Source organism: Amaranthus tricolor, chromosome 1, assembly GCF_026212465.1.
Source record: "Amaranthus tricolor cultivar Red isolate AtriRed21 chromosome 1, ASM2621246v1, whole genome shotgun sequence".
Classification (NCBI taxonomy): domain Eukaryota; kingdom Viridiplantae; phylum Streptophyta; class Magnoliopsida; order Caryophyllales; family Amaranthaceae; genus Amaranthus; species Amaranthus tricolor.
The window spans coordinates 4181136-4193083 of NC_080047.1; the positions used below are offsets into that span (position 1 = coordinate 4181136).

The 11948-nt window shown below is 40.9% G+C and overlaps 1 protein-coding gene across 1 annotated transcript; it reads right to left on the reverse strand.

Annotated features, from left to right (window-relative positions):
* Window positions 1–82: 82 nt before the first annotated feature.
* LOC130799832 (protein CutA, chloroplastic) lies at window positions 83–11948 on the reverse strand. Its single transcript, XM_057663088.1, has 6 exons — window positions 11639–11948; window positions 11407–11516; window positions 10237–10299; window positions 2460–2491; window positions 988–1082; window positions 83–321 (listed from the first exon to the last, which is right to left on the reverse strand). Exons 1-6 carry the CDS (start codon window positions 11833–11835, stop codon window positions 240–242), a joined length of 579 nt encoding a protein of 192 aa, XP_057519071.1. The 5' UTR covers window positions 11836–11948; the 3' UTR covers window positions 83–239.

An 11948-nucleotide genomic window follows, 5' to 3' on the forward strand; every position in this document is an offset into this window, starting at 1 on the left:
TAATTGTACTTTGAAAAATACCTTCAATATCTTAGTTTCTAATTTATTGAATAATGAAATTTATTTTCAGAAGACAGCCTAATAGATAAATTTATAAATCTCAATTTTCCCAATCATTTTTGTAATCCACATAGAGAAACGTAGAAAATAAAGTGACTAAAGAGCGCCAACAAGGAACTTTCCATTTAACAAGCGAAAAATACATTCGTAATTTATTGTTTCACCACCGATGCTAAGACTCAGTCCCTTGTGCTGTTCTTGAGCCACTCGAGATATGGGGCATTTCCACCCACTATAGGCATAGCTATAACTTCAGGTACTCTGCAAAATTAACAAACCAATGACATAGCGTAACTTCCTATAGTTGGAGAATTGAGTCTTATCTCGTCAAAGTAAGTACCACTTTCCCCAAGAAAGGTATTAGGTTTGACTCTCAACTAGTCTTCTCTTTCTCTCAATCTACCCTATAATCGAGAAAACAATAACTTCTCACACGGGAGAAATTAAGCATTTTTAATTTTAACTTTGAATACTAATACAAACTACACCATCAATTTAAGTACTCCTACAAGACTTCAATGATCATCACAATTCACAGTTAAATGGGCAATCAAATTATTGTTCTAATGATCTACAATATCAATTTAGGCATTTAGCACAACAAGATTGCCGATTTTCATCTTTCCGGATCATCCTAAATGATGGCCTAAATAAGAGAACTTGCCTATATTGGCTTACATAAACACTTGGATGACAGATGATCAATAATAGGGGCTAATAAAGGAACCCTTGGGCATAAATATTCAATACTTCTCCGTCCCCTTGAATTTGCAACATAAAGCAAATAAAGTGAAACTTTTTTGAATGTTGCGTAGCAATTACAAAGGGACACAGAGAGTATTTGGACATATTACCTTTGGAGTTTAGGGGTAGTCAGAAATTGGCCAATCATTGAGCTAAAGAAGGGTGATGAGCTAGGCAACTTACTCGTACTCATGGTTGGCCTTGACATGCTCAGTTAGAGTATCTAAGAGTGATTCCCTAGTCTTAATTATAAGTAGCTCCTCTGAATCTGTCTGTATCTGCAAACTCAATAAACCATGTCAGGTAAATAACATAGACATTGATCATCCATGGTTCAGTTATAAGTTCATTCAAAGATAGGCATGAAGTATCAAAGCAGTACATGCTGATGGCTATGAGCTATGCTTAATTAAAGGGGAAAAACAAATACTCACAACACGCTGTTACAAATGCCCCGCAACAGAGATTCACTAAATTCATGCTCAACCACACAGTGACTGAGGTGAATGCACCAAGATCATATTTCTCATGCACAAACTAGAACTACAAAACTCAAATTACTCATCATAGTTTGTGACATTTACAACTGGTCAAATGCATCGCACTCTCCCTCAACATCCAACATTCTTTCTTTGGGAAGCAGTAACACCATGCACTCCATCTACTGTCTTTCATTCTTCCTTCTCTCTCAGGGTAGAACAATTCACTCCAACAATTGTTCTGGAAATTGGTAATGCCTCGTGTTTTCAACACATGGTTACATTCTACAAGTTCTAGTAAAAAACAAGACTAATCGGTCAAAATAGTTCCATTAAATCACATAAGTGAAGTAAATGCACACCTTAGACCAAATTTTACAGATAAAATGTCAATGCTCCCTAACATGGAGTGGAGATCCCAATGTGAAATTTGTGTATCATAATTCATAAACCATCAAATTTCATTCACCTGATACAGTAATAAATATTATAATTTTAAGTGGTCACTTTCATTTGAATGAATATACAAAATTAGAAAATAAGAAAAAATCAATAGCTTCCGACAGAAGAACCAAATAAAGTCTTTAACTAAGTGCTACAACCAGTACCAATATAAATTCATTCAAGACACAGACTACTCACTTCTAACTGCCAACTCCAAATGGCAAAGAGCACCAATAAAACTTTCACATAATATCCTCAGACTTCAACATCAGCATCTTTGATTGATTTTTATGAAGACACCTTTAATTTAGATTTCAAGGAATCCATAAAAGTTAGAACTCAGATGAATAACAGACATAGTTTCATACCCCTTCATCAATTCACCCAAATAAAGAATCAAATCTTTTCAAATGGAGGATAATTAACATTTGAAAGGACTTAAAATATTTACAGTTTTTTCATTTGAATAAGGAGTACGATAAGACAGAGGGATGTGTTGGAAGCAATGAAGATTGAATAACGGTATGGTTTATGTCACATCAGCAAAGACTGGTTCTAGCAAGATACAATAGACGAAGACTAATTCAAAAGGGGCAACCATTATTTGAGATAGAGCCAAGTTAACTTGAGATCAGATTAATATGACAAGATGAGTAATAGTTCGGAGTATTCGTGTGAATTTTTCCATTTCTAAATCTTGCAGGTAGCAATGGTAAAGCATATGACCCTTACCTCTCCTTTCCACTCGTAAACCGACTCAATACCTGCATATAAAAAAAAAAAGAAACGTTACAATTTAAATTATTATATAAAATTTTAAAAGGCTCAAAAGAGACAGACACAAAATTATAGAAACTTCAGTACCAGCACATATTTAATTCAATTAACAAACTGCATCTAAGGAAATGCAGCTTCAAATCTCTTGTGGCGTGTATATTTACTTAACAATAGGCCTACATATAATATCATAAATCTGTGCCACAAAAAAATCAGTTCCTAGTCAATTTTCATATGGCCCTGTGAGACAGTAATGTGTCACAGAGGAGAATGCTACTGTAAAATAAACTAAAAATGGTCACTGCATAATGAAGGCTTTTGAACAAACAAACATATCAACTAGAACTATCTGATTGGTCGGTGGGATCAGGTTTGACCCAGTGTCTCATAGATTTATTATTATTATTATTCTTATCGCTATAAAATAAACAGCATAAAATGTAATTTTTTCGTTAAAATTTTAAAAATAGTTTTTCTTATTATATTTGGCCAAAAACAATTTTTCCAAGTCATAATTGTACAAATATTGAACTCAAATAATAAAAAATGACATAATGTTAGGAGTTTACTACTCAAAATATTTGACATAAAACTCAAAAATTCATCAAATTTAAGAAAAAAGATTCTAATATCAACCAAATTGTTAAGCACACCTTCCACCAATATTCTAAAGGGAATTCTAGCCCCCAATTAGTATTTATCGACAAAGGAGAGAAAAATGAGGAAATCAAGAGACAAAGCCGTGAAGACTAAAAAGGCCTTGCTTAAAAACAAATTTTAAAGCACAAAAATTTCTTTCCTTTTTTGTTATTGAACTTATCTTCTACACATAATGGATCTTACCTAATTGTTCCCGCGTCAAGCTAGGTTTTATTATTCATTCCCGTTTCTGTTCCCCATAATGTCATACCAAACCGAACAATATTCTGGGTAACAATGTTTTTCAGATCTATAAATAGGTCAAATATCTTAACTTATACAAGTAGTTATATAATATTCCTTCTCAAAAACATAACTCTGACTCATCACCCCTCTCCATATTCGACATAAATGTAGCTAAACAGACTATACAAGTAGTTGGGAACTCAACCGTTATGTCACGTGTCGACTCTTTCCCTAGTCTTACGTGTGCCACTTGCTTACACTCCCGTCGTAAGACAAGTCAGGCAAACCCCCAAAGATGTATTGCTAAATGATGTAGTTGGTGTGTTTGTGTGGATTTGGCTAAGACTTTAAGAAGATGTGAAGTAGGAACACAAGAATTGGGAAATGTAAGTGAGGTTTATGTATTGCACAAGGAAAGCTTTACAAGTGAACTCTCAAGTTGTTATGTACAAATGAATGCCTTGGGGTATTTATAGGCAATCCCCCTTACTACTTGTCCTAATTCTAGAACATTCTAACCTCCTCAAATGGAGGGATCTAGATTACATCTTTCTAGAGAGTTCTACACAATTACAAGTGTTAAGGTACTCTAAAGTATGTACAAGAGTTGCCTAGAGAATTCTAGACACTAGATATTTACAAGGCTTCTTCAAGAGTTCTCTGTAACCTTCTAGAGTTCTCCGGAACCTTCTAGAGTTCTCCGGAACCTTCTAGTGTTCTCCGGAACCTTCTTGATGATTCTGGAAGTCTCTATAACCTCCTTTTGATGTAAGATGTGTGAGGGCTACGAGCCATGCATGACATGCTCCCCCACCAAAGTCCTTGACGACCCCGTCAAGGCCGAGATTCAAATGCCTCGATCTTGTCCCGGAATTGCCACAAGTCGTCCTCTTTTTCCCATGTTGCTTCGCTATCCGGGAGTCCCTTCCAACGGATTAGATATTCATTATAACTTGGCACACCCCTTCGTCGGATGAGCCGTTTAGCCTCGATTTCCTCGATGTCCCGGTCAAATGACGTCACAACTGCCGTAGGCGCACGTTGTGACACGCCCCTTGTTGGATCCTCGTTATCTCCATGATAGGGCTTGAGCATACTCACATGGAACACCGGATGAATCTTGAGCTTTGATGGTAACTCAACTTGATACGATACCTTCCCGACTTTACGTAGTATCGGGAACGGTCCCTCATATTTGCGCACAAGCCCCTTGTGCACTGATCGGAATACCTTGAATTGTTGTGGTAGCAACTTGACCATGACCAAGTCCCCCACTTGGAACTCGACCGGCCTCCTATGCTTGTCCGCCCATTTCTTCATTTTCTTTGCCGCTTTATCCAAGTATGCCTTGGTAATGTCTAGTTGCTCATGCCACCCCTTGGCAAGTTGATATGCAGCGGGGCTACTTCCCGTATAGCCTGACGCAATCGCTTGTGGTGTCAAAGGTTGTTGCCCCATGACTATCTCGAAAGGACTTTGTTGCGTCGACTCAGACCGCTGCAAGTTGTAAGAGAATTGGGCTACATCCATCAACTTTGCCCAATCTCGTTGGTTGGCACTCACAAAGTGCCTCAAGTATAGCTCCAACAAGGCATTCACCCTCTCCGTTTGCCCATCGGTTTGGGGATGAAAGCTTGTAGAGAAATGGAGACCTAACCCCATCAACTTGAATAGCTCCGTCCAAAACTTTGCGGTGAATCGGGGGTCGCGGTCACTGACAATGCTCCGAGGAAGTCCCCAATACTTGACAACATGTTTAAAGAATAGCTTGGCGGCTTGCTCGGCTGTGCAATCCCGTAGTGCCGGTATGAATGTCCCATATTTGGAAAAGCGATCGATCACCACCATGATAGAGCCACACCCATCTGACTTGGGTAGGGCGGAAATGAAATCCATCGAAACACTTCCCCATGGCCTCTCTGGTATAGGCAAAGGTTGTAGAAGTCCCGCCGGCACTTGCTGCTCGATCTTGTCTTGTTGGCACACAAGACAAGTCTTTACGTAGGCCTCAATATCACTCCTCATATGAGGCCAATAATATAACTCCTCCAAGAGTGCCAAAGTGCGTTGCATCCCCGGATGCCCGGCCCACTTAGAGTCGTGGCACTCCTTCACGATGTCGCGCCTAAGGTTGCCCCACTTAGGCACATACATGCGGCGCCCCGTAGTGTAGAGAAGATCATCCTCTACCCAAAATCGCCGTGTCTTCCCTTCCTTGGCCAACTCCATAAGTCCCTTGGCCATAGGATCTTGAAGAAGTCCCTCCTTGACCCGTTCAAGAAGGTTGCTAGCCACACTACTTACGCTAGCTAGCATAGCCTTGCGGCTTAGAGCATCGGCAACGACATTGGCTTTGCCCGGCTTGTACTCCATAACATAGTCGAACTCCGCTAAAAAGTCTTGCCAACGAGCTTGCTTGGGGCTAAGCTTCTTTTGATTTTGGAAATAACTTGTTGCGACATTGTCGGTCATGATGGTGAACCGACTCCCAAGCAAGTAGTGCCTCCATATCCGCAAGCAATGAATGATAGCGGTCATCTCCTTATCATGAACGGGATAACGCCTTTCCGTATCATTCAACTTGCGCGACTCGTATGCAATGGGATGCCCCTCTTGCATGAACACCCCACCAATGGCAAAATCGGATGCATCGGTATGGAGTTCGAAGGGCTTTGAATAATCGGGCAATGCTAAGACGGGTTCTTCGGTGACTGCTTTCTTCAAATCATTGAATGCCCCTTGACATTCCGGCCCCCAATGCCACTGAACCTTCTTCTTGAGCAAATCGGTTAATGGCGCCGTCCTTGCCGAATAGCTTTTAATGAATCTTCGATAATAGTTAGCCAACCCGAGAAAAGAACGAAGCTCCGAGGTATTCTTGGGTGGCTCCCACTCATTGATGGCTTGCACTTTGTCCCTCTCCATCATGATCCTCACGTCCTTGATGTGGTGCCCAAGGAAAGACACCTCCTTTTGAGCAAACGAGCATTTTTCCTTCTTCACATAGAGATCATTTTCCCGCAAGACCTCGAACACCGTTCGCAAATGCTCCACATGGTCTTGCAAATTGTCGCTATACACGACTATATCGTCGAGATAGACGACTACAAACTTATCAAGGAATGGATGAAAGATCTTGTTCATCAAAGTGCAAAATGTTGCTGGGGCATTAGTGAGTCCGAAAGGCATCACCAAAAACTCGAAGGACCCATAGCGAGTGACGCATGCCGTCTTTTGTTCGTCCCCTTCGGCGATGCGCACTTGCCAATACCCCGAGCGAAGATCGAGTTTGGAGAAATATCTTGCTTTACCGAGCCTATCAAATAGATCGGCAACCAAAGGAATTGGATACTTGTTTTTGATGGTTACCTTGTTCAATGCCCGGTAATCGATGAACATACGTAATGACCCATCATGCTTGCGCTGGAATAACACTGGAGCCCCGAATGGTGCCTTGGAGGGTCGAATAAATCCCACCTCCAATAACTCCTTCAACTGCTTCCGCAACTCTTCAAGCTCTGGAGGGGCCATCCGATAAGGTGCCATGGCTGGAGGCCTTGCCCCCGGCTCTAACTCGATCACATGATCAACTTCCCTTCGAGGGGGAAGCCTCTTTGGCAGTTCCGGAGGCATAACGTCTTTGAACTCCTTTAAGACCTCCGAAACTTCACTAGGAATCTCGGACCCATGAGATTCTTTCTCAACGAGTGTGGCCAAGAATGTTGCTTGTCCCTTTTGAACTCCTTTCTTAAGTTGTATAGCTGATAGTATCTTGGCCTCCACCTCTTCCCGATTGATTGGGATGGAACAGGCCACACAACCCTTTGAGATGGTCATCGTTCCATCCTTCTCCAAGGTCCATGGCTTTACCATATCCATGAACTCCATGCCAAGTACTAATGAAAAGTCGTCCATAGTGACGACGGTGAGATCAACAGTCCCCTTCCATTCTCCCAAACGAATGGGGACACTTCTTGCAACACCATGAATGGGCGTCGGTGATGTGTTGACGGTCTTCAGCTTGCCCGGCTCCTTGGTGTAGCGCAATCCTAACCTTGTGGCTTCTCCCTCGGCCACAAAGTTATGGGTAGCACCCGTGTCTACGAGTGCCCTAGAAGCCTTATCATTCACCATGGCTTCAACAAATATAAGAGGAGACTTCTTAGAGCGGGGTAGGGTGCTCACCTTTACTACGTTGCCTCCCCCCTTGGGCTCCTCCATCGTAGCCTTGACACTGTTAAGAAGACGCAACGTCCCCATTTGCGCCTCCTTCCCGGAGTGTTGCTCATGTGCTGCTACCATGGCATTGAGTTTTTGCCGCTGTGGACATTCCCTTGCAAAGTGTGGTCCTCCACACAAGAAGCAATCGCGGTTTTTAGACTTGCCATCGGAATCGAATTTCCCTTTGTCCTTCTTTTCAAATGGCTTGCCTCCCCCATTCCCGCGGTCTTTGGTGGGTTTTGCTCCCCCACCTTTCCCCTTGTCACCGCTCTGCTTGTTGCTTTTATCCTTCTTTGAGTCTTGCTTGTACTCAATTAAGGACTCGGCTGCTGCGATGGCCTCAGCAAGCGTTTGTACATTACGCCTCTTTAACTCTTGCTCGGCCCATCGTTGTAGACCATCCATAAAGTAGAGAAGTTGTGCCTTCTCGGGTAACTCCGTCACCTCCAACATAAGGGATGAAAATTGCTTTATGTACTCTTTAATAGTACTTGTATGCTTCAACCCCCGAAGCTTCTTCATGGCCACCTCCTCCGCATTCTCTGGATAGAATTGCCTCTTGAAGTCGGCCTTAAACTCTTCCCATGTGTTGATGGTAAAAGTCCCCTTTTTAATATCTGACTCGCGTCTTCTCCACCATAGGATGGCATCGTCCCCTAAATACATTGTGGCGGTGTTTATCTTGGATGAATCATCGTTCACCCGCATTGCATCGAAGTACCTTTCGATGCTCCATAAGAAGTTGTCGAGCTCCCTAGCATCGCGCTTCCCATAGTACTTAGGCGGCTCGGGAATCTTCATCTTAGGGCCTTCCCGAACGATGGCACCCCCGGCCACCGCCGCCTTGCACAAGGTGATGTCCCCCTTGAGGGACTCAACGAGCTCCTTCACAGCTTGGAGCTCCCCACCAAAGGAGTCACGAATGGCTCCCATCTCCGAGCGTAGCACCTCGGCCATTTGATTCACAAGGCTTTGGGCTACCTCATCTTCTTTGTCCTCTAAAGCCCCGACCTGCTCTTCAAGCTTAGTGATGTCGTCGAGGGCATCCCCGAGGCTCATCTCCAACTTAGCCACTCTTGCCTCAAGATCCTTCTTTGAGGTCTTCCTAGTGGTTTGTGACTCCTCTCCTAAGAGAACAACACTCTCCTTGTCCTTTGATGCCATTATCACACAAACGTTAGAACAACTACTCAACCCGACAGCAATACGGCCAACTTGGCTCTGATACCACTTGTCACGTGTCGACTCTTTCCCTAGTCTTACGTGTGCCACTTGTTTACACTCCCGTCGTAAGACAAGTCAGGCAAACCCCCAAAGATGTATTGCTAAATGATGTAGTTGGTGTGTTTGTGTGGATTTGGCTAAGACTTTAAGAAGATGTGAAGTAGGAACACAAGAATTGGGAAATGTAAGTGAGGTTTATGTATTGCACAAGGAAAGCTTTACAAGTGAACTCTCAAGTTGTTATGTACAAATGAATGCCTTGGGGTATTTATAGGCAATCCCCCTTACTACTTGTCCTAATTCTAGAACATTCTAACCTCCTCAAATGGAGGGATCTAGATTACATCTTTCTAGAGAGTTCTACACAATTACAAGTGTTAAGGTACTCTAAAGTATGTACAAGAGTTGCCTAGAGAATTCTAGACACTAGATATTTACAAGGCTCCTTCAAGAGTTCTCTGTAACCTTCTAGAGTTCTCCGAAACCTTCTAGAGTTCTCCGGAACCTTCTAGTGTTCTCCGGAACCTTCTTGATGATTCTGGAAGTCTCTATAACCTCCTTTTGATGTAAGATGTGTGAGGGCTACGAGCCATGCGTGACAGTTAGCTCTACCCAAAAAACCTCCTTAATGCTTAGCTGGGCATGAGGATTAAGCATCTGCAACATTCTTAGTGGAGCTCAAGAAAATTATCCACTGCAATAAACCATCATAATAATAGATAAAAGCGTAACTATAAAAAAATACATGCACTCAAACATAGCACATGCAGAAAACTCCATACATACATATCACAAACTCAAGGGGTCACAACATTACAGGCAAGACACAGGCATAAGCTGGTGCACTTTGTGCGGTAGCACAGGGTTATTTTCACATTCAGAGAGCCCAGTTTAGTTAGAACGTTCGGTTGTAGATGCAAAGCCTCTAAATCTCGCTCTCCTCCCCTCCCCCTTCCCTAACTATTTGCATAGCAAAACAATGGCAGTATGGCACCGTCAATGTTCCACAGAGTGCCCCACTGTTAGTCTCTTCAACCTTTCTCTTAATTCTTCAATAGTCTTTGCAGGTCATTGGTTCCCAACATTAAACTCTCTCCCACAGAAAATGAAGTTTCTTTAATTTGAAAATTTGATAAAGTTTAAGAGACCTTCCATTTTCAGTTACTCCTTGATAAGAGTATGCTCTTACAAGGCCATGTTCATACCCAATAATTGTAAATTATAACTCACATAAGATTGATGAATACATAAAAGAAAAACTAAACCTTTCACAAGGGACAAAAGAAAAAAATATTGTACCATTTACATTACTTCGCAAACATGATCAAGCAAAGAGATGGATATCGTAGCTATGTTTATTGCTAAGAGCCTGAAGAAAGGCCCAAGAATACACGAAATGTACCTGGAACACGATTTACACAAGCTGCGAGTCTCTCTTTAACTATGCTTTCTGCAAGCTTCTTTCCTGCATGCAAATTTGGGATTGCATTACCATTTCTATAAACAAAGGAAGCCCAGCCATCATTGCAATTTGCACCGCAAAAATAGCTTCCTTAAATTACGAAACACCAAAAACAGAATCTATAGATTGAAATAGAACAACACTGTACTAAATCAAGACATTACAAGCCCTGCTCAGTTTAACAACCATAACTTTCAAATATACAAAGACTGTAAATCATTTCCAAGGGCAACAAAGCAGATAAGCTAACAAATAATAAGAAGAAACATCAAACATTAATCAACTCAAATTTTTTTAATAAAGATTGCTTGATAAAGAGGATTATTTGGTATTAATTATCTTTCTTAAACCAAATATGAAACGAAATGACCTTATCTAAAGTTTCTTCAGATTAAAAGAATAACAAATGTATAATTATCATTACCACTTGATAAATTTCATTGAAATTTCAAACAAATGTTTCTCCCCTAAAGTTTTAAACCCCAGTTGGCCCCTAATCGTTTGAAAGTTCACTAATTTCAACCTACCCATTGCTCTTTTTACACCTCCAACTCAATACACCTCTCTTGATTTCTTCCCACTACATAAATGTATCAGAAATAAGCTTTAAAACAAAATATTTGAAAGGGACTTTAGTAAAATTGAGGGGAAAGCAAAGGGCGGTGCATATTGCAGTTTACATGGGCATCATTACATGGTAGTATTATCATCACTTTCTATTGGAACCCATTAATGTTTTTGGCCAAACCAAACACTCTCTAAAAGTTTTCCTCACTCCCATTTCCTTCAACCCAAATACAATACTCCTACTAGTACTTGTATTTACCTATTTAGAGGATTTTGGAAATCATCAATTCTTCAATACTCGCATCATTAACATAAATACATAATACTAAGAAATAGGAGTATTGACGTGTCATAAATTCGCCATCCCAACTCTAAATCCACGTTATATGTCAAAATTAATTCAACAAACCAATTCAATAAAAACAAATGCAAAAACCTAGACTATTGTAAACACAATAAAATTAGAAGGAAAAAAAAAACTTGAATTTCAACAATAAAGCTGTTACGAAATATTCTAAACAAGTTCAGTAATCAAGAAAAAACCTGCTTCTTTATTAGGAACAGTGACATAAACAACAATACTCGGAACAGTAGTGCTACTCGCTGCCGCCATTGCTGTAGTAGAGCGAAAGCTTCGAGATTGTTGTTTTGATCTGAAACAACATCACACAACAAAATCAAACCAGAAAAAACTAAAATCATACTAATACAATTTTTCGAAATTACAAAATCGAAAACCCTAATGAAGACTTAAAAAAGCAGAGAGATACAGTACCGAAGAAGAGGGAAAGAGGACAGAGAATGAGTAAAGCCGGTCTTGAAAGGAGAAGAGTAGAAATTAGAGAGGCCTAAAGTAAGCACACAAATGGCGCCTACTATGGGAATTCTACGCCCGACTGTAGAGGATCGCACCACTGAGGAGAATGAGAAGAAAGGTTTGGAAGTTGAAGAGCATAAAGGTGGAGATACCATTTTTCTCTGTTTTTTAGTTATGGAAAGTTTTTAATTGTGAATTTTCTTTAGTTGTTTGTTGTACCAGGTGGAGATACGGATGGCTAATCGGTCGGGTGTCGGGTCAGGTGGAA

Excerpts from the sequence above, each read along its gene's own strand:
- LOC130799832 (XM_057663088.1), bottom strand. The coding sequence starts at position 11,835 with ATGGTATCTCCACCTTTATGCTCTTCAACTTCCAAACCTTTCTTCTCA. Across the intron at positions 1,083-2,459 it reads TTTACGAGTGGAAAGGAGAG|ATACAGACAGATTCAGAGGA; the intron begins GTAAGGGTCATA and ends TTGAGTTTGCAG. Across the intron at positions 322-987 it reads AAGGCCAACCATGAGTACGA|AGTACCTGAAGTTATAGCTA; the intron begins GTAAGTTGCCTA and ends TTAATTTTGCAG.